Source organism: Callithrix jacchus, chromosome 14 (assembly GCF_049354715.1).
Source record: "Callithrix jacchus isolate 240 chromosome 14, calJac240_pri, whole genome shotgun sequence".
NCBI classification, from domain to species: domain Eukaryota; kingdom Metazoa; phylum Chordata; class Mammalia; order Primates; family Cebidae; genus Callithrix; species Callithrix jacchus.
In genome coordinates, this window is record NC_133515.1 from 6,933,912 (window position 1) to 6,956,797 (window position 22,886).

The 22,886-nt window shown below is 46.3% G+C and overlaps 1 protein-coding gene and 1 pseudogene across 1 annotated transcript; both read left to right on the forward strand.

The window, feature by feature from the left end:
- The first annotated feature begins 3,989 nt into the window (after positions 1–3,989).
- Positions 3,990–4,359, forward strand: LOC100387670 (ATP synthase, H+ transporting, mitochondrial Fo complex, subunit G pseudogene; annotated as a pseudogene).
- Positions 4,360–18,581: 14,222 nt separating this feature from the next.
- Positions 18,582–21,574, forward strand: COX5B (cytochrome c oxidase subunit 5B). Its single transcript, XM_035271621.3, has 4 exons — positions 18,582–18,703; positions 19,860–19,933; positions 20,105–20,204; positions 21,379–21,574. Exons 1-4 carry the CDS (start codon positions 18,601–18,603, stop codon positions 21,489–21,491), a joined length of 390 nt encoding a protein of 129 aa, XP_035127512.1. The 5' UTR covers positions 18,582–18,600; the 3' UTR covers positions 21,492–21,574.
- The last annotated feature ends 1,312 nt before the right edge of the window (positions 21,575–22,886 follow it).

Here is a 22,886-nt window from a genome sequence, read left to right on the forward strand (position 1 = left end):
TGGAATGCCTCGACAGAACAAAAGCAGGGTAGGCCCCCACAGTGTGCATATACCCAGTGGCTGAACACCTAGTGGGAACAGGTGCCTGGAGTATCCAGACAACAGAATCATGGCAGGATTGATCCTGGGAAACTTGCCCACCTCCTTTAGGTGGAAATGTGGCCTGACTACCCACGTGTGCCAGATTTGGCACTCTTGAACTCGTCTCTCTCTCTCTCTAACTAACCTCGGAAATCTTGCTTTTGGTTTCAATTTGGGTTGAGGGAGGAATGTGACTATGTGAGTGACTGGAGGGGTCCAGTTGGACTCACCAGCGCAGGTCCCTTAGAGAGGTCCTTAAGCTCCAAGCAAATTGTGGGGCCGGCTGGGATTAGGGGTGATTTGCATATGGCTAGACAGAGGTGCCCTCACAATCTAGGTATTGTGAGGGGAGTAACAAACTCTCCAATGCCAAACGTTGTCTACGACACTCCCCAAAAGGGAGACCGTCCTACCGGCCTGAAGTGAAAGTGAGTGTGTCGCCTTGTGCAGGGCAGGAGAAACTGAGCGTGGAGTAAAACACTCCTTGCTGCCTGTGAGTACTGTTTCTTTGTGTAAAAAAACATGGGTCATACTCCTAGCAAGCATACCTTTCTGGGGACTATGCTGAAAAATTTCAAGAAGGGATTTAGTGGGGATTATGGAGTGACACCGGGAAAGCCGAGGACCTTATGTGAGGTAGCTTGGCCAGCATTTGGGGTGAGTTGGCCCCCAGAGGGGAGCCTAGATAGGTCTCTTGTCTCCAAAGTATGGCATAAGGTTACATGCAAGCCAGGATACCCTGATCAATTTCCATACATAGATTCATGGCTGCAGCTAGTTCTAAACCTTCACACTGGTTAAGAGGACAGGCAGCAACTATACTGATGGCAAAGGGGCAGACAGTTAGGGAGAAACCCTGCTCCACCACCAAGGGACACAGACTCCTAAGGTCCTGGCAGATCCAATGGCAGGGACACAGGCAGCTAAGGTCCTGGCAGATTCAATGGCAGAAGAGCTTTTGCCCATTATACCCACCCCCATCAGGAGGAAGGATTCCTTTTCCCTGGGCCTGAAACCTCAGCACCCCCACCAGGATTGCACACCCCTAAACCACCCAGTGTAGACAAGAAAGAATGCAGAGGGACTCCTCCCACAGCTGCCCACCTCCTGGGAGGAACTCATATAGCAGCCCCTCTGCAACCCAAGGCAGGGTGCAGATGCCTTTAAGAGAGCAGAGGTGTATGGGAGTGGATGAGGATGGCCACATGGTAGAAAAGTGTGTTTTCACATACCTGCCGTTCACCTCAAGTGATCTTATCAACTGGAAAAATAACACCCCATCTTATACAGAGAAGCCACAAGCTCTCATTGACCTACTGTAAACTATTGTCCAAACTCATAACCCCACTTGGGCTGACTGCCACCAGCTGCTATGTATCTTTTTAACACTGAGGAAAGGCAAAGAGTACTCCAAGCTGCCTCCAAATGGTTAGAGGAGCATGTTCCTGCAGATTACCAGAACACCCGAGAGTATATCAGGGTTCAGTTACTGGGAACTGACCCCCAGTGGGATCCAAATACCCCGGGGGCATGCAAAGGCTAGTCTTAGTACAGAGAGGCCTTACTGGAAGGATTGAAGAAGGGAGCCCAGAGGGCTACAAACATTAATAAAGCCTCTAAAGTCATTCAAGGGAGAGAAGAAAGCCCGGCACAGTTCTATGAGAGGCTGTGTGAAGCCTATTGCATGTATACTCCTTTCTATCCCAAGAGCCCCGAAAACCAACGCATGGTAAATATGGCATTAGTCAGTCGGTGTGCAGAAGACATTAGGAGAAAGTTACAGAAGCAGGCAGGATTTGTGCACATGAATACTTCACAGTTACTAGAAATAGCTAACCAGGTGTTTGTAAACAGATATGCAGTAAGCCATAGAGAAAGTCATAGAGAAAACCAGCGTCAATGCAGCGTGGACTTGATAGCTGCCACTATTAGAGGAGTGGTCCCAGAAGACTGGGGAAAGAGGATCTCCTGGAAAGCTACCCAGTCTAATTGCCTGTGCCTGCAGCGTGACCAGTGTGCTTACTGTAAAAAAGTGGGACACTGGAAGGACAAGTGCCCCCAGTTGACAGGAAAATGGCGATCTTAAGCACGAGGCTTCAGACGAAAGTGAAAGAGCTCTGTTCAATCTAATGGAAGGGCCACTGGACTGAAGGAGGCCGGGCTCAATTGCCCCCAAAGAGCCCATGGTCCGGATGACAGTCCTGTAACCCCCCCATCAAAGGAAATAACCAATATTGTTGAAGCTACTGGGGTGTCAGAGAAATAGTCTTTCTGTTTGCCTTGGACTTGTGAGGTTGCGGGGGGCACAAGGCGATTCACCAGTTCTTACACATGCTTGATTGCCCTTTGCCCCTGCTAGGAAGGGATCTGCTCAGTAAGCTACGGGCAACCATCACCTTCACCGAGAGTGGCTCCTTATGGCTGGCATTGTCTAAAACTGGAGTCATAATGGATCTCAGGGTTCCTCGTGAAGAAAAGTAGAGGCTCTTCTTAACTGAACCAGACCGGGAGATAGAGCCTGCATTAGCAAAATGATGGCCTAAGTTCTGGGCAGAGGACAATCCACCAGGACTGGCAATCAAACAGGCCCCTGTGCTAATTGAAGTCAAGCCTGGGGCTCAGCCAGTTAGACAAAAGCAATATCCAGTTCCCCGTGAGGCCCTAGAAGGCATTCAGGTCCACCTAAAATGCTTAAAGGACTATGGAATTATAGTTCCTTGCCAGTCTCGATGGAACCCCCTCCTCTTGCCTGTCCTTAAACCAGGGACCAAAGATTACAGGCCAGTGCAGGACTTGCATTTGGTTAACCAGGCCGCAGTGACTTTGCACCCAACTGTACCCAACCTGTACATGCTGTTGGGATTATTGCCAGTGGAGAATAGTTGGTTCACCTGCTTGGACTTAAAGAATGCTTTCTTTAGCATTGGACTGGCCTTGGAGTGTCAGAAACTATTTGCTTTTCAATGGGAAAATCCAGAAACAGGTGTAACCACCCAGTACATCTGGACCTGGCTACCCCAGGGGTTCAAGAACTCTCCCACCATCTTTGGGGAGGCACTATCCATGACTTTCAGAAGTTTCCTGCTAAGGACTTAGGCTGTGTATTGCACCAATATGCTAATGGCCTTTTATTGGGACACCCCATGGCAGTCAGGTGCGCTAAAGGAACATATGTCTTACTTCAGCACCTGGAGGACTGTGGGTGTCTAAAAAAAAGTTCAGATTTGCTGATAGCAAGTGCAATATCTGGGGTACACCATGCGGCAGGGAGAGCACAGCCTAGAAGCAGAGAGGAAACAAGTCATTTGCAACCTGTCAGGACCTGAGACTAGAAGGCAGGTGGTAGAGTTCCTGGGAGCCATGGGTTTCTGTAGATTGTGGATTCCAAACTTCACAGTACTGGCCAAACTCCTTTATGAAGTCACTAAGTGGGAGACAAGGAACCCTTTGAATGGGGATCTCAGCAGCAGCAGGCCTTTCGGGAACTGAAAGAGAAGCTTATGTCAGCCCTGGCTCCGAGGTTACCTGATTTAACAAAGCCCTTCACATTGTATGTGTCAGAAAGAGAAAAAATGGCAGTTGGAGTTCTAACACAAACAGTGGGACCTTGGCCCAGGCCTGTAGCTTATCTCTCAAAGAAGCTGGATGGAGTTTACAAGGGATGGTTCCTATGTTTAAAGGCTGTGGCAGCAACTGCTCTGTTAGCACGAGAGGCTAATGAGTTAACTCTGGAGCAAAACTTAAATACCAAAGCACCACACACAGCAGTGACTCTAATGAATACCAAAGGGCTTTCTCCAAGCAGAGTAGCACTACCAACCACAGAGTTCTGGAAAGGTCGAGAGGATGAACCAGACTATTAAGAATAGCTTGGGGGTTTGGGGCGATGGACTTTCCATCCCAGAAACATGGCCCAATTTATCCATAATCTTGTGGAGAAGACCCCGGCACTGGTGAACACTGCTGTGACTTATTCGCAGCCTCAACTGGCCACATTTTGGTACTACGCCAAGGTCAAACTGATTCCTCCCACCCCTGCTGAGATCCCTAGAGCTATTCAGAGCCTGAAAAAAATAGTCAATAGTGCTCAGACTGGTAGCTTCAAACAACTCACAGTTAAGGAAGCTGTGCTGAATGGTTTGGTGGCCACTGAGGTGTTGATGTGGTTTTATGTTGGAGAGATCATAGGCAAGCATGGCATCACTGGCTATGATGTTTGAAGACCAATCTTTAATACCTGGTTATATCTGATTTATTATTTGAGTGTTGTTGGAACATGTGTGGTCAGACTGCTATCTGAGTAAAATAAGATGTGTCAAAAAAAAAAAAAAACCTAAAAAAAAAGAATAGATTAGGGAAAATGCATCAGGAAACAGGATTAAAGTGGGTGCAGGCAGGCACTTCCCTTGGCGTTATTCAAAATTGGATGTACTCCCAATATTCCCCCTATGAAGTCTTATAAAGCCCCTCCCATAATGCAGGCACTCCTGGGAACTCCTGAAGAGTAGGGAGAAATTGAGCTAGTATGAAAGCTACAAGCTCTAGGAAAAATCACTCAGGACATTTTGACCTGGGTAAATGAAAGTGTTCCTGTAAACTTATTCTCCCCAGTTCACCCTTTCTCACCAGGTGATCACATGTGGATAAAGGACTGACATGTAGTTCCTCTGAAGCCATGGTGGCAAGGATCCCAGACTGTGATCCTGACCACTCCCACAGCCATAAAGGTAGAGGGAATCCCAGCCTGGATCCACCACAGCCACACAAAACCTACAGCAACTTGCAAGGCTAGACCAGACCCAGACAACGATTGCAGAATCAACTTAAGAAGGACAGCAAGCCTTGCTCCAGCCACATCCCAGAAGCCAGCTGGTTCATGTACTGCTGAAGTATGAGGAGACTCATCATGAGACTTATTCTTGGAATTTGGACTTATACAGTAGGGACATTAACTAATTTTGAAGAATGCTCTCAGTGTGTGCACCAGGTTACTGAGATAGGATGTAAAGTTACTGCCATTCTTTTGCTCTACAGTATTATGAATGTACAGGGACACAGAAGGGAACCTGTTTATATAATGGTACTCAGTATAAGGTGTGTAACCCAGGACAGTGGAACTGCCCTACTAAATTAATAGCTAAAATGGAGGAAAATAAGAATGAGAGTGAGGGGCCGGGCGCGGTGGCTCACGCCTGTAATCCCAGCACTTTGGGAGGCCGAGGCGGGTGGATCACGAGGTCAAGAGATGGAGACCATCCTGGTCAACATGGTGAAACCCCATCTCTACTAAAAATACAAAAAAAAAAAAATTAGCTGGGCATGGTGGCACGTGCCTGTAATCCCAGCTACTCAGGAGGCTGAGGCAGGAGAATTGCCTGAACCCAGGAGGCAGAGGTTGTGGTGAGCCAAGATCGCGCCATTGCACTCCAGCCTGGGTAACAAGAGCGAAACTCCGTCTCAAAAAAAAAAAAAAAAGAATGAGAGTGAGAACTCTCACTAATGTTACAGGTGAAATTCTCAAAGTGAGGAGTGAGGAAGGAGACCCTTAATCACCCTTAATCCTCTTAAGTTTCTAAGACCACTTCCCCTAGCCTTCTGCATTGCATTTCAATAGGAGAGGTAAAACCTAGCAGACCAGTGCCACCCTTAATCGCACCCCTATAGATAGCAGGCATGGTGTGGAGGACTCTTTCCGGAAGGCATTGTTTCTGCTTAAACACAATCAGACTCCCCACCTAAGTCAGGTACCCCATGCCTACTCCATGGACCAAGACCTTTTCACATGTAATTTCTAAGATTGTGAGCCTTTAAAAGGGGACAGGATTTTCTAGTTGTGGAGCTCCGTTATTAGGGCATTCAGGCCCGTCACAGCTCCTGGCAGAATAAATCACCACTTCCTTCCCAGTTCTGTGTTCGAGAGGTTTGTTTGCGGCCGCTCCTGCTTTGGGCACTGCTGTTAAGCATGTTGTCGGCAGCCTCAGGGTGCAGGTGCCAGTGCTGTACATGCTAACACACACGTCTCATTAGCATTTTAATTCTCTACCCAGGGCTGTGGTTTTTGTTTTGTTTTGTTTTTTTACACGGAGTTTCGCTCGTTACCCAGGCTGGAGTGCAATGGCGCGATCTCGGCTCACCACAACCTCCACCTCCTGGGTTCAGGAATTCTCCTGCCTCAGCCTCCTGAGTAGCTGGGATTATAGACACGCGCCACCATGCCCAGCTAATTTTTTTTTTTTTTTTGTATTTTTAGTAGAGACGGGGTCTCACCATGTTGACCAGGATGGTCTCGATCTCTTGACCTGGTGATCCACCTGCCTCAGCCTCCCAAAGTGCTGGCATTACAGTCATGACCAGGGCTGTGTTTTTTAGCATTAAAATGAGTGTAGGTTAGCCCAAGGACACTAATCACGGATTTCTGTGCTTGCTTGAATTTGGGGATTTTCTCTTCTGCTGTTTGTCCTCCTTGCTGCATGGTGTTCTAACCAGGAGCCTGATGAACTTTATGCAGTTGTCAAGCAGCCAAGTCTCTTGACCTCGTGATCCACCCGCCTCGGCCTCCCAAAGTGCTGGGATTACAGGCGTGAGCCACCGCTCCCGGCCAACCAACCCTGTTATCAATGAAAACCCACACCCTATATTTCTGGGGAACTTATTTTTAATTACACATCATAAATAACTAATTAATGATCCTCCTATGTGAGTCTCCAGGCAAGAGGGCAGTAGAGCTGAGCTGAGCTTTGTTGGAATGCAGCTGGGACGGCTATGCCTTGAGGAGCCCCACTTCTGGGGCCAGGATATGATGGGTGTGAAGGCAGCCACCTTGGGATTTGGCAGTCTCTTCCAAGCAAGGTGAAGTCCCCTGGAAGGAGCAGAAAAGAATTACTACTTCACCTTTGCTTCTTTTGATAAATTCCTCCAGGAGTTTGGCCCCATTCATTCATCTGACTTTCAGTTGTCAAAAGGGCTACTGACGCCCAGGCATGGTGGCCTGTCTGTAATCCCAGCACTTTGGGAGGCTGATGCGGGAGGGTGGCTTAAGTCCAAGAGACCAGGCTAGGCAACATAGTGAAACCCCACCTCTACAGAAAGTTAGAAAATTAACCAGGTGTGGTGACATGTACCTCTGGTCCCAGCTACTCAGGAGGCTGAGGCGGAAAGATGGCTTGAGCCCAGGAGGGCAAGGCTGCAGTGAGCTATGACTGCACCGCTGCACACCAGCCTGGGCAACAGAGCCGGACCCTGTCACAAAAAAAAAAAAAAAAGGGCGGTTGAAAACGTAGAAAGAATCCCCTCCAATGTCCTTACTGTTCTTTGGAGAAATACTACTACTTAAAATGTTTTAAATCTATAGAGGTAGGTCCATTTTAATGAGCACCATTTGAAAGTTTAATATAAAGAGACAGAGCCTGCCCCAGGCAAAATTGGATAATAACTTACACAAGAATAACCCTTGTTCAGTGTGCAAATGTTACCTCCAGAAATGTTACCTCATTTGATCTTCATAGCAAGCTGGAGGGCACTATTACTAGCCTCATTTTTCAGATGAAGAAACTGAGGCTTGGCAGCCCCCTGCCAGGCTCAGGGCCAGGACTCCAGCCTGGGGCTCTTGTTGCTACTGGCCTGTCTCTCCCCTCATCTCCCTGGGCTTTGCCCTCACTTTAGGGATCCACTGCCCTAATTTCTTTGCCTGTGTTCAGGCTCTGTGTCCTTGAGACCTCCCCGCCCCACACATTCCTCCCAGAGGACCCTGGAAAGAACAGAAAAGGAGCTTTGGCAAACAAGTCTGCTTCAGGTAGCTGAGCAACCCCAGCACAGAGGACCCTTGCAGGGCCCCGCCATATCCAGCCAAGGACCTCCCCAGTCTCCTCCTCTCTCTCCATCCTTTCCCTTCTCCTCCCCGTCTTCCTCCTTTTTCTCTTAGGACCTCTCTTCTCTACACCCTGCTCTGCGGAACCACGTGCTATATGTGCCCACTCCTGGTGAGATAATCTCTTAGCCCAGTTAAGAAGGCATCTTTCAAAACAGTCCCTTGAATAGTGATCCTAGTGATGGGACTGACTTGGGCTTTAGGCAAGTGGGCCTTGCTCCTTCCCAAGTCATCCTGTGTGAATGGCTGCTTATTCTTCCAGAGGCCAGCCTGGAGTGACGCTTTCAATTATTTTATTCACTTACAGCCCTACTTTGTGTAATCACCATGTTTTGATCCTCTGGTGTATGCTATGTAGAGTGTATACATTTTAGCCTAATCCTTATAATGACCCTATAGAAGGGAAATTGGAGGTTCACAGAGGTTAAGTTGCTCAAGTTGCACAGCCATGAGGGCCATTTAAATACATGTTTCCCTGATCACAGAACCCATTCCTTTCCCTCCATATTCTACTGCCTGATTTCTTTTTTTTTTTTTTTTGTCTTTCTATATCAAGTGATACAGTGTTAGGAATAATTAATTTCAAAAAGGTTATTAGAGAAAAAATAGAAAATGAAAACCAGAAAGAAAAGGAAGAGCCAAATTTTGTTCTGGAAGGCCAAGGTGATTATTGTGAATGAACATTAAATCTGGCTCTGAGCTTCTTGGAAACAAGAGAAGAAAGGAAGGGGGTGGGGAACACAAAGGACTCCATGCTTCTCTCTATAATGTAGTTTCTATGGTAGAAGGAAATAACGTGTTTTTCCTTATTTTCAATTTCAAAAGTAATTTCTCATGTGTGATTTTATACAAGGACATTATGTAGCATAATGGATGTAGGTTTGAATAACCAGGTGTATCAGAAGATGGATAAACAATTGTCCTATATAATGCACCCTTCATTATGCAGTCATGCAACAAAGGCTAAACCCCTGCCACGCTGCCTAGACTTGAAACGTGCAGAAAGATAATAACCCTGCCATGTGCTCAGCCAGTCAATGGAGGCATGCCCAGAGGGCTGCAGGAGCACACAGAAGTGAGATGGCAACCATGCCTGGGAGAGTCCCATGGCCTCAGGCAAAGGTAACATTTGCCCACAGTCTTGAAATTTGAGTTGGAATTTACCGTTTATCTCCAAGAGGAGAAAAAGCATTCAAGGAAAAGGGAATATGCGCAAAGGCATGAATGCTTGAGGCCTGGGATGTCACTTGTCAATGGGCAAGTGCAGGAGGTGTCAGCCAGCCTGAGGAGGACCTTACAGGGAGGGGCGGAATCCAGTTCAGCTTCAGGACTCAAGGAAGAGAGGCCAAACAGAGACAGCAGAAGTGGGAAACAGGAAGTCCCGAAAGAGGTGACTGTAAAAGTGAGCATGGGAATGGATGTCAAGGCCCTTAATAGGGGCCACTCCAGGGACTATTGCTGGGGAAGGACGGACAGATATGAGAGAGAGACAGGAGGGGGATTCCACTATGTTAACTTATAGGATGACCCCATTTACAAGGTGAGTGGGCTCAAGGTGAGCTCAGTTGAAAGCCATGCCATTCTTTTTCTTTTTGAGACGAAGTTTCATTCTTGTTGCCCAGGCTGGAGTGCAATGGTGCTATCTCGGCTCACTGGAATCTCCGCCTCCCGGGTTCAAGCGATTCTCCTGCCTCAGCCTCCTGAGTAGGTGGAATTACAGGCATGTACCGCCACATCTGGCTAATTTTGTATTTTTAGTAGAGACAAGGTTTTTGTATTTTTAATAGAGACAGGATTCCTTCATGTTGGTCAGCCTGGTCTTGAACTCCCCACCTCAGGTGATCTACCTGCCTCGGCCTCCCAGACATGCAAATTTTAAGAGCCCACACAGGATAGGGGGTTGAGGTCTAACAGGAAGTTATTCCTGTAGATTGAGTGTATAGAATTGGAACAAACATCAGTGAAGGTGGCAGTGTTCCAGACTCCACTCATGGGCCCAGGAGTCCTTTTGCAGGGGAAATGCTTCCCCTAAGGACAGAACCGAGAGCCCAGGAGGAAGGATAAATGACTAGCATGTATCTTCATTATCTTCCTTATAAGTCACTTTTTTTTTTACTGCAAAGAATATTTTCTTTTATATATCACTTGCTGTGAATTTTTGTCATTGTTACATAAATGTTGCCTAGTGCCATTATCCAAACGGCATGGCCATTTTATGTCCACAATTCACTTCTGTATTGACAGAGTTTTCTTTTTTCTTTTTTGAGATGGAGTCTTGCTCTGTTGCCCAGGCTAGAGTGCAGTGGCACAATGTCAGCTCATTGCAACCTCTGCCTCCTGGGTTCAAGCAATTCTCCTGACTCAGCCTCCCTAGTAGCTGAGATTACAGGTACCTGTCACCACGCTCAGCTAATGTTTGTATTTTTAGTAGAGATGGGGTTTTGCCATGTTGTCCAGGCTGGTCTCAAACTCCTGACCTCAAGTGATCCGCCCACGTTGGTCTCCCAAAATGTTGAGATTACAGGTGTGAGGCACTGCACCCAGCCTATTAATAGAATGTTCATGACTGACGTAAGTAAACCTATCAGTGAAGGTTTAACATTGAGATGGAGTCTAACATCCATAACATCTGATGTTTTGCAGACAGCAATGTAGGAGAGATGTATTTTTAATCATTTTTCATTTAAGTGCTCTTATGTAAAAAAAATTAATTTAGAAGTTCCAAGTCTCCAAAGGACATTTTTAAATGTACATATAGAAATAGTTACAATGAAAACCGAGTGCGGTGGCTCACGCCTGTAATCCCAGCACTTTGGGAGGCCGAGGTGGGTGGATCACAAGGTTAGGAGTTCAAGACCAGCCTGAGCAACATGGTGAAACCCCATTTCTACTAAAAATACAAAAATTAGCTGGGCGTGGTGGCATGCGCTTGTAATCCCAGCTACTCAGGGGGCTGAGGCAGAATTGCTTGAACCCAGGAGGCAGAGGTTGTAGTGAGCCGAGATCACACCACTGCACTCCAGCATGGGCAACAGAGTGAGACTCAGTCTTAAAAAATAAAAAAGGCAGCCATAAAAAAGAATGAGTTCATGTCCTTTGCAGGGATATGGATGAAGCTGGAAGCCATCATTCTCAGCAAACTAACACAGGAACAGAAAACCAAACACCACATGTTCTCACTCATAAGTGGGAGTTGAACAATGAGAACACATTGACACAGGGAGAGGAACATCACAGGGCCTGTGGGGGGGGTTGGGGGGGCAAGGGGAAGGAGAGCATTATGACAAATACCTAAGGCATGCAGGGTTTAAAACGTAGATGATTGGTTGATAGGTGCAGCAACCACCATGGCACATGTACACCTATGTAACAAATCTCTACATTCTGCACATGTATCCCAGAACTTAAAAGGAGGAAAAAAGAAACGCCAAGCTAAATGTATAATGAACAGATCGAAGAAAAATAAAGAGCTAAAGAAAATCCAGGACATCAAAGAAGTAAAGCGGAACATTTATCATATTCAAGCTCCTCTTACAGGCAAAGGAAAGCAGTTGTTAGAGAAATTGGTATAGCAATTACAGTAGACTGTGGATATGGAAAATGTCTCTTAAAAATCTCACTGTAGGCTGGACATGGTGGCTCATGCCTATAATCTCAGCATTTTGGGAAGCTGAGGTGGGAGGATTGCTTGAGGACAGTAGTTGAGACCCCTTATCTACAAAACATTTTTTTAAAATTAGCTAGTTGTGGTAGTGCATTCCTGTAGTCCCAGCTACTTGGGGTAGTAGTGTGGGGATGTCAAGACTGGGGAGGCTGAAGTAGGAGGGTTGCTTGTGCCCAGGAGGTCTAGGCTGCAGTGAGCTGTGATCATGCCACTGAATTCCAGCCTGGGCAACAAAGTGAAACCCTCCCAAAAAAAAAAAGTCTCATTGTAACAATTTCTATTACTTTTCTCTCTCTCTCTTTTTTTTTTTTTTTTTTTTTTTGAGATAGAGTCTTGCTCTGTTGCCCAGGCTGGAGTGCAGTGGCATGATCTCAGCTCACTGCAACCTCCACCTCCCGGGTTCAAGCGATTCTCCTGCCTCAGCCTCCTGAGTAGCTAGGATTACAGGCGCCACCACCACCACGCCAGCTAATTTTTGTACTTTTAGTAGAAGTGGAGTTTTACCATGTTGTCCAGGCTGGTCTCAAACTCCTGACCTCAGGTAATCCACCCACCTCGGCCTCCCAAAGTGCTGAGATTACAGGTGTGAGCCAGAGTGTCTGGTCAACTTGGTGTTTCTATTTAATCTCTTCAATTCTCTTCATTACATGAATAGTTTTATTCCACAGCACTTGGTGGTGCTTGATAGGTTCATTTCTATATTTTTCAAACTCAAATGAATGATCCACTGTAAGCTCTCTACCAGGAATATTTTAGTCTGCTTGATCTTGCATCTCTTTTAAAGTTTTTATGACTTAAGAATTTTAAAGAATTGCATCTCTTTTAAAGTTTTTATGACATTCAGATTTGCAAAATCCAAACACACTGTAGTTGTTGAGGACAAACATCATGCTGTGGCCAGGGTAGATGGGCCACAAAAGAAAGACCACTTTTGATACACATGTTGAACCTGCATAGGTTCCCACCGACCGAAAGCAAAGTTTGAGAGGAAGTCTTTTTTTTCTTAAACCATGTAGGGAGATGATTTGAACTTATGCTCTCTGGTGTCATTTTTAGAGGGGAATCTCCTTGAAGTTTCCTTCACTGAACTTTCTGCTCACTGAGCAGGCCTATTGTTAGAGGCAAACGTTCATTCAGAGGCTATGTCCCAATAGCCTTGCAGATTAATTCGCTTATTTCTTGACTGTATATCTGTGCATATGTGCTGATTTGTCATGTCTTCACCTTGGCTTACAAAAAAAATAGCATCATTGTCTCCACGCAGTCAGTAGGATTTGTGGAATATTACTATGTGCTGGGCCCCATGTCAGGCACTTGGATAAAGAGATGAATATGTTCTTGGAGGTCCTTCTCTTGAGGAACTCACACTTAGGAGGAGAGAAGGTGGACCCACAGGCCCCTGTGAGCACCAGAGGCATCACAGCCACTTCCCACGTCTCACCTGTTGCCTCACTACAACCCTGCAAGGTGAACCTTCCTTGCTTGCTTGATTGATGCTTGATTTTTAAAAGTTGAGATCTAATTCATATACATTACAATTCACCCTTTTAAAGTGCACAATTCAGTGGTATTTAGTATATGCACAAGGTTTTGCATTCAGTTCTCAGATGAGAATGCCTGTACCCATCAACAGCCACTCTCCATCCCTCTCCCCCAGGCCCTGGCAACTATGAATCTACTTTCTAGCTTTATGAATTTTGTATAAAAGGAATCGTTTGGCCAAGTACAGTGGCTTATACCTGTAATCTCAACACTTTGGGAAGTCCAGGTGGGCAGATCGCTTGAATTCATGAGTTCAAGACCAGCCTGGGCAACATGATGAAACCCCATCTGCACAAAAAGTACAAAATTTTGCTGGGCATGGTGGTGCATGCCTGTGGTCCCAGCTACTTGGGGGATTGAGGCAGGAGGATTACTTGAGCCCAGGAGGTTGAGGCTGCAGGACTCCAGCCTGAGCGACAAAGATCCTGTCTCAAATAAAATAAAATAATTAAAAATAAAAATAAAGGAACTCTACAATATGTAGTCTTTTGTGTTTGGCTTCTTCAATTTACTGTAATGTTTTTAAGGCTTATCTATGTTGTAGCACATAGTATTTCATTCCTTTTTATGGCTGAATCATATTCCATTGTATGGTTGTTTCATGTTTTGTTTATCCATCAGTTGATAAACCTTTGGGTCATTCCCACCTTTAGGCTATTGTGAATTATGCTGCTATAAATATTTCTGTACAGGTTTCTGTGTGAAGACATTTTCAATTCTGTCCTGTATATGCCTAAGAGCGGAACTGCTGGGTCACATGGTAGATCAATGTTGAACTTTTTTTTTTTTAAGATGGAGTTTTGCTCTTATTGCCCAGATTGGGGTGCAATGGCACAATTTTGGCTCACCACCAGGCTGGTCTCGAACTACCAACCTCAGGTGATCTGCTTGCCTTGGCCTCCCAAAGTGCTGGGATTACAGGTATGAGCCACTGCACCCGGCCAATGTTGAACGTTGTAAAGAGGTACCAAGTTATTTTTGAAAACAGCAACATGATTTTATATTTCCATCAGCAGTGTATGAGGATCTGATTACCCCTATATATTTGTTGACATTTATTATCTTTTTTTCTTTGACAGGGTCTCACTGTGTCCCCCAGGCTGGAGTGCAGTGGATTATGGTCCACTATAGCCTCAACCTTCCAGGGCATAGGTGATCCTCCCACCTCAGCCTCCCAAGTAGCTGTGACCACAGGTACATGCTATCCCACCTAACTACTTTTTGTATTTTTTGTAGAGATGGGGTCTTGCTGTGTTGCCCAGGCTGGTCTCGAACTCCTAGGCTCAACCCATCTGCCCACCTGGGTTGATTATAGGCATGAGCCTACAGTGGTTGGATTATAGGCATGAGCCATGGCACCTGGCCTTATCTGCCTTTTTTATTTGAGTCATTCTAGTGGATATAAAGTGGTACCTCATTGTGATTTTGATTTGCATTTCTCTGATGACGAATGATGTTGACCATATTTCCATGTGCTTGTTGGCCATTTAAAAAAAGTATTTTTTTTTTTAATACAGATGGGGTTTCACTGTGTTGCCCAGACTGGTTTCAAACTCCTGAGCTCAAGCAATCCACCTGCCTTGGCCTTCCAAAGTACTGGGATTACAGGTGTTAGCCACCACACCCAGCCCTACTGGCCATTTGTGTGTCTTCTTTGGAAAAACACCTTTTCATATCTTTATCTGCCCTTTTTTTTTAGAGACAGGATCTTGCTCTGTTGCCCAGGCTGGAGTGCAGTGGTGTACAACCATAGGTCATTGTGGCAAAATCATAGGTCATTATGGTCTCAAATTCCTGGGCTCAAATGATCCTCCTGCCTCAGCCTCCTGAGTACCTAGGACTACAGCCAGATGCCACCATGTCTGGCTAATTTTTAAAATTTATATAGAGATGGGGGTCTCTCTCTCTGTTGTCTAGGCTGGTCTTGAACTCCTGGGGTGTGGTGGTTCATGTTTGTAATCCCAGCACTTTGGAAGGCAGAGGTAGGAGGATTTCTTGAGGCCAGAAGTTTGATACCAGCCTGGGCAACATAGCAAGACTCAGTCTCAACAACCAAAATAATATATTCTATTTTAAAATGAAAGAAATGAAACTAAGGCAGAAAGAGGTTAAATAGTGTGACTTAGGCTGGGTGCGGTGGGTCACGCCTGTAATCCTAGCATTTTGGGAGGCTGAGGCGAGCGGATCATGAGGTCAGGAGATCAAGACCATACTGGCCAACATGGTGAAACCCTGTCTCTACTAAAATACAAAAATTAGCTGGGCATGGTGGCGTGTGCATGTAATCCCAGCTACTTTGGAGGCTGAGGCAGGAGAATTGCTTGAACCTGGGAGGCGGAGGTCGCAATGAGCTGAGATTGTGCCACTGCATTCCAGTCTGGCAACAGAGCAAGACTCTGTCTAAAAAAAAAAAAAAAAATTGTTTTTAACCAGCCTGAGTGGTTAAGCCCAGTTCACATCCCCGAGGAAGTGCAAATGATCAGTAAACATCTGAAAAGATGTTCAACTGCCTCAGAGGTCAGGGAACTGAAATGTAAACACCGAGAGCACTAACAGCACCATTTTTCCTTCACCCAGTGGGCTAAATTTGCAAAGGTTTGGAGGTGGAGACTGGCACTCACATGCTCTACTGGTGTGAGCATGAATTGCTCCAAACTTTGGGAAAGCAATCTGGCAGAATGTATTATTAAAATGTTTAGCACAAACACCCTTTGACCCTACTCCTCAGAAACAAAACCTCTGGAACAGAGTTGGATTTATAAAGATGTATACTGTAGCATTGTTTGAGAGGCAAAAAACTGGAAGCCATAGGAATATTCATAAGGGAGAATGGCTGGGTACATTACAGTACATTGATGGTAAGGAATATCCTGTAGCCATTACATAAGTTAAGGTCTAGATGTATTGATCTGGAGGGATATCTACAAAATATTTCTAATGAAGGAAGCAACTTACTAATAATTTATATAGTAGTTATATGTTTTTATATTTTATATTCATATATGCAGTGATGCTCAATGGGGATTTTGCAAATCCAGGGGGCATGTGGCAATAGCTGAAGATGTTTTTGGTTATCATGTCGGGGAAGTGCTAATGGCATAGGGTTAAATCCTACAATGCACAACCTCCCTGTAAATAATTATCAACCCAAGATGTCAGTTGTGCTGAGCTTGAGAAAACCTGGTATAGGGAACGAAAAAAAGGATAAGCATCAAACTGCTAGCTTTTTCCTTACATATCTGTCCTGTTTGACCTACCGTGTATATTTATTTTGACAACTAAAAATTAGCCTATAAAAGAATACTCAGTAAGTTTATTGTGCTGGCAAAGACAATGATGGAGCGGAGGTGGCAGACCGGTCCCCAAGCCAAACTGTTTCTCAAGGAGACCTGAGGGACAGGGTGTGAATGGAGAGTAGTGGGAACTGGAAGCAGCAGGGGATGCTTCCAGCATGTGGGGACATCTGGGGAGCCTGGCCCTGACCTTGGAGTTCACTCACACAATCTAAATAATCCCAGAGTGAGGCTGAGGTTTTCCTGAGTTAGATAAAGGCCTGCAAAAATTTCCTACTATTAGGCAAACCTACAATGAGAGTGAGAAACAAGCCTAAAGTCAGTTTCCATCTTACAGCCTGGAGTAAAACATTCCTGGTCAGGCAGCTGGGAATCATAACACATCAGAGCTGAATATCTCACTGGTTTGCTGAGGGGCAAGTTAGTAGGTGTTCCTCAGGAAAGGGTTTTGTGGTCAATTAAGATAGGGAAACTTTGGCTTAAACTGCAGGAAAATTAAACAAAAGGTCTTGCTGCAAGCCTAATCAGAGCCTTGATTATGTTCGTGCAGCTCCAAAAGAGTGATCATGAAACGCAGGACTTCCCTGTCTTGACCAAGCCCTTTTTCTTAAGATCATATCTTGAGACTTGGATGACATGGAATACACTTGGGAAATACTAACCTAGTTGAACGAGTTTTACTGATGAAGAAATGGTGGCCCAAAGGAGAAAAAGCGACTGGCTGAACTAGCTGGTGAGGCTACTTTCCAGACCAATGCTTTTTCTCCTGCCAAACACCTAAACACAGTTGCAAATTAACTATAGGTCCTTGGGGAACATTGCTCAGAATTTTTTCCCTCAATTCAATTTGGAGGCGTTGCAGTGGAGGTGAAAGAGAAGGGAGTAACAGTGAAGCCATTCAAAGCAAAAACCACCTTTAAAGGAAATCTTGGCCTTTAAAGGTGGTTTTTGTATCAGAATACAGGTGTTTGTTTTTTTTTTAATTGGTGGAGGGGGCACCCATGAAGACCAGACGTGCTCCTGGGAGGCAATGCTCCACCGTGTCCTTTTGAAAATATCATAGCCTGCATGAGACAAGTGGGAGCATCTGAGCCTTCAACTCTACCCAGTTTGCTTCCAATTGACCTCACTGGGCCAGGAGAAGCCCTATAAACTGGTTTTATATAGTCTATCCAAGTAGTAAATTTACTAAAATTACTGGATCCTACTATATACCAGACCTCTGCAAGGCATTGAAAATTCAGTAATGAGCTAATTCCACTCTAAAGCGATTTTTCTATCTGGTAGGGAAACTCAGATACCGCATGCAGCTAGCCTGTCATAGGGCTACACAGACTAAAGCTCACCCTAAGAAATTTGCACATCTTAGCCTGTGGGGGCAACGGAAAGCTATGGACGGAAGATGTTTTCCGTTTCAAACGGAATTCCAGTCACAGCAGGATCTGACTCCATTTCCCATTATCAACTCCCCTTTTTAACTTCTCCTCCCCTAGTGGCCTCGAAGAGTGGCCACTTTCTCTCTTCACATCAGCAGGCTCTTGGTCCTGGGCGGGGTCCTGCCGCCGTCCTGTCCTCCTCCCTAGGCCGGGACCCCGCAGGGACCCCGGCGCCTAACCCCCCACAGTACAACTCTAACAGGAAACTGGGCCAGTACTGCAGGTAGGTCCCGTCCAATGCAACACGCTCGCGACGGCTCACGCACTGCCAGAGAACCAGCGTTGCCACTAACTAGCCTAGCAAGGAACGCAGAGATCTTTAGGAGCCCACTTTCAAATTCAAATCATTTGGGGTCCAGTCAGTCTCTTGACAGGCGGGGACTTAATGACTTCCATCAGTAGCCTCCAAGTGCAGGCCAGATACAGAGGAACTCCAATGTGGTTTAGCCGCTGAGCTCCAAACACCAAAACAACTTGCTCACCTCTCAGCCTTACTAAAGAGCAAACCCGCCCCCAAGCCTCAGCTACTGTGCGGTGCAGGGAAAGGCACACTTGAGCATGCGCAGTTTCCGCCCCCGCCAAGGTGGCGGGAGTGGGCGGGCCCGAGGGCGGGGAAGGAGCGGAAAGCTGACCGGGAGGAGAAAGAAGCCCGCCCCCGGAAGTCTCTCCTGTCTTTGCATCCTGTTCCCGGAAGTGCTGTTGCTTGTCGCGGACGCGATGGCTTCAAGGTTACTTCGCGGAGCCGGAGCGCTGGCCGCGCAGGCCTTGAGGGCTCGCGGTCCCAATGGTGCGGCCGCGGTGCGCTCCATGGCCTCTGGAGGTACTCGGCTCCCCAGGCTTGCCAGGGACCGGAGTATTGCCCTCCCGTAGTGGTCCCAGGGCGGCAGAGCGGGGCGTGACGTGCAGCTACTAGAGGTCCCAGTGACCGCATACGGTCCGGAGTGTCTCAGGCTCTGCAGGCATCTTCCTATAATTCCAGGCCGCTGCTCCTGCCGCCCCCCCGAACTGACTCCTCTGCGAAAGTATCCTAAACGGAGGTGCCGGGTGACCTTGGGAGGGGTGGGGACTGCGACCGGGTTGGGGAGGGGTCCGGCCGCCCTTCAAACCTGCGCCCGCCTCAAGCCGAGTGGGCTCTAACTTGCTTTTAGACAAATGTCGACAAATTGGTCTCGGTGGTTGGAGAAGGAAAAGCTCCTACGCCGGGCGCTCACGACTGTAATCCCAGCACCTTGGGAGGCCGAGGTGGGCGGATCACCTGAGATCAGGAGTTCGAGACAAGCCTGGCCAACACGGTGAAACCCCGTCTCTATTAAAAATACAAAAATTGGGCTGGGCGTGGTGGCTCACGCCTGTAATCCCGGCACGTTGGGAGGCCGAGGCGGGCGGATCATCATCTGCGGTTGGGAGATCGAGGCCAGCCAGGCCAGGACGATAGGAAACCCCGTTTCTATCAAAATTACGAAAATTAGCCAGGCGTGGTGGAGGGCACCTGTAATCCCAGGTACTGGAGAGGCTGAGGCAGGATAATTGCTTGAACCCGGGAGGCGGAGGTTGCAGTGAGCCGAGATCATAGCACTGCACCCCAGCCTGGGCAACAAGAATGAAACTCCTTAAAAAAAAAAAAAAATTAGCTGGTCGTGGTGGCGTGCTCCTGTAATCCCGGCTACACAGGAGGCGGGAGAATCGCTTAAACCCAGGAGGCAGAGGTTCCAGTGAGCCGACAACTTGCCATTACACTCCAGCCTGGGCAACGAGGAAAAAAAAAAAAAAGCAGCAGCTCCCCCAAGTGCTGCCCCTTGTGTGGATCATGATTTGGTGGTTCTTTGGGGACCATGGATATGAGTAGCTTTTAGGAGCTTGTGAGCCCACTAAAACGTATGCAGAAGTTTCAGTGTGGCATTTTTCTTCTTGATCATTTCTGTTCCTAATTTTTCTATCATTTCAGTCAGCATCATAATTCACATATCTTCCTGTAGGTGGTGTTCCTAGTGATGATGACCAGGCGACTGGGTTGGAGAGGGAGATCATGTTGGCTGCAAGAAAGGGACTGGTGAGAAACTCCTTTCTGTGTCTTCCGTGGAACTTACGTTCTTGTATGTGTTCATAGTAGTCTCCTCTCTGGGAGTATTTGATCCAGGGAACTTGGCTTATAGGAACACGCTGAGCTTCTGGAACGTAGGGCTTATTTGGCATAATGGTTCAATTCTTGTGTTTTTTTCAGGACCCATACAATATACTGCCCCCAAAGGGAGCTTCAGGCACTAAGGAAGACCCTAATTTAGTTCCTTCTGTCACCAACAAGAGAATAGTGGGCTGTATCTGTAAGTACCTCACCTCTATTTCTTTATCCACTTAATATATATCCTATAGTACAGGAGTCTATAAGCTGCTTTAAATCTTTTTTTTTTTTTTGAGACGGAGTTTCGCTGTTGTTACCCAGGCTGGAGTGCAATGGCGCGATCTCGGCTCACCACAACCTCCGCCTCCTGGGTTCAGGCAATTCTCCTGCCTCAGCCTCTGAGTAGCTGGGATTACAGGCACGCACCACCATGCCCAGCTAATTTTTTGTATTTTTAGTAGAGATGGGGTTTCACCATGTTGACCAGGATGGTCTCGATTTCTTGACCTCGTGATCCACCCGCCTCGGCCTCCCAAAGTGCTGGGATTACAGGTGTGAGCCACCGGGCCTGGCCAAGCTGCTTTAAATCTTATAGTGTGTGAATACATGTTTGTAAATGAGTTTCCCTATGGGTCTTGTTCAAGCCTCATTATGCCTGATAGTTCATCCTTCCTGGAAAGAAGCGCAGCACGGTGGAAAGACTGGCTCAGTGGAGGTGTGGCATGAAGGAGTATCCACCCAGCAAATATTTATTGTTATATTGCTTCTATGCCAGGCATCGTTTTAGACAGTAGGGATACATACCAGAATGGACCTCCTTTGTGTTCTACATGGGCAGGGGAATTGTTAGAATTTACAGTGAGCCTTGGCTGGGTGCTGTGGCTCACACCTGTAGTACCAGCACTTTGGGAGGGTGAGGCGAGCAGATCACGAGGTCAGGAGATCCAGACCGTCCTGGATAACATGGTGAAACCCTGTCTCTACCAAAAATACAAAAAATTAGCTGGGCATGGTGGTGCACACCTGTAATCCCAGCTACTTGGGAGGCTGAGGTAGGAGAATCGCTTGAACCTGGGAGGTGGAGGTTGCAGTGAGCAGAGATGGCACCACTGCACTCTAGCCTGGGTGACGGGGCGAGATGAAAAAAAACAAAAGAATTTACAGTGACCCTGATATTAGGTCATTTTACTTATAGGTGGACTCAGAGCCTCAATTTCTTCATCTGAATAATGGGAGGAGGGCTTGAACTGACCATTATTGGTCACTATCTTGACCATAGTCTGTCTTGTGTATCAGAGGTGTCTGAGGAAAAGAAATTCATGTTGAAAGTCTCCCTTTCTAGACAGAATGACTCAACCACCTTTTTTCCCTTTTAGGTGAAGAGGACAACAGTACTGTCATCTGGTTTTGGTTGCACAAAGGCGAGGCCCAGCGATGCCCCAGCTGTGGAGCCTATTACAAGCTGGTGCCCCACCAGCTGGCACACTGAGCGCCTGCACTGAGTTACTCAAAATATGCTATAAAACTTCTTTCCAATAAAGACTAGCCATTGCATTGGCTTCTTCTCCCATAGATGGCTGGTCTTACCTCTTTCCTGTATTTTTTGGTAGGCATAGAATATTCTTATTTTCGAAATAGCTATCTGTTAATGCTAACTTGCCATCCACTTACTGAAAGTGGATGACCAGTGTATAGTGCTTAGATTAATAATAAGAATGGATTGACAACCCATAATGCAATGAATGGAACCACCTGGTATGAGGTAAAGGGGCGGGCTGTGGAGGCAGGCTGACCAGACTTACAATATTGGCTCCATCATTTGGCTCTATCCATGTGGACATGTTCTCTGGGGGTCAGGTACAACTACAAAAAAGGTAAATGCCTTGTGAGGTGCTTAATATGTAAAGAGCTGAGCAGATGGTAGGTCTCCATAGTATCATCATAGAGGCAGGGTAGCCTAACGAAGAGAGTGTTAGGGATTTTGAAGTCTTGAGGGACCCAGGTACAAAATAAGAATTCATGGGGATACCAGCAGCAAAATTCAGAATATGGAACAATTTCAGAAATCACTGAGCATGTTTCTTCAAATAAATTGCAAGGAGTAGGGGGAAAATGTAGGGAGAACATGTAGAGAAACAGATAAGGGAGATACCATAACAGAAGTGAGCAGGCCTTGTTTGGATCTGATTTGAAACCAATTATATGGGGGGAAAAATTGAGAAGAATTTGAACTCTGGATATTTGATATGTAGACATTTTTTACACTTTCACGTATTTATATAGTTGTTTTTTTTTTTTTAATGCTTTAGAGATATGCATGGAGTAAGGGAGGGGAGAAATGCCAAAAAAGCCCACTTCAGCTACTTTATACCTGTGACACCTTGGGACAAATTAAAGTGTCAAAAACCTCTTATCTACAAAATGGAAATCCTTTTCATTTTGTGTTGAGATTAGTCAGAGGTGGCTTCAGTGACTATCTTCACAAAATTGGTCCAAACTGGGTATTTCAGTGGGAGCTGATAGGAGTGTTAAAGGAAAGCCCATTATCCTCATCTTGCCCATCTTGAAGGTGCAGTCAAAGCTATTGCTGTCATCCTTGTTGATGACCTCTGTTTCCAGGTAATGCCCAAGCACTGATTTGCCATTTGAGGCCCTTTCCTCTGGGAAGGGGAGCTCTCAGATAATCACCTGTGAAATCTAACCCCCACACTCCCACCTTCCTGAAGACTAGTCTGTGCTGTAACTAAGCCCTCTTGTATGGCTGGTCTGCCTTTCCGTTTCCACGTCTTCCATCTCAAAACTCTGCTGAGTCGGACTTTTGAGTCCCATATCATTAATCCAGTCTGTTTTTCCCCTCCCCCATCTCCAAGTCTTTGCTTTTCTC

Bases quoted from the DNA above. Each gene is read 5' to 3' on its own strand.
- COX5B (XM_035271621.3), top strand. From the start codon at position 18,601: ATGGCTTCAAGGTTACTTCGCGGAGCCGGAGCGCTGGCCGCGCAGGCC. The intron at 19,934-20,104 runs GTGAGAAACTCC...TGTTTTTTTCAG, and splicing joins TGGCTGCAAGAAAGGGACTG to GACCCATACAATATACTGCC. The intron at 20,205-21,378 runs GTAAGTACCTCA...TTTCCCTTTTAG, and splicing joins GAGAATAGTGGGCTGTATCT to GTGAAGAGGACAACAGTACT.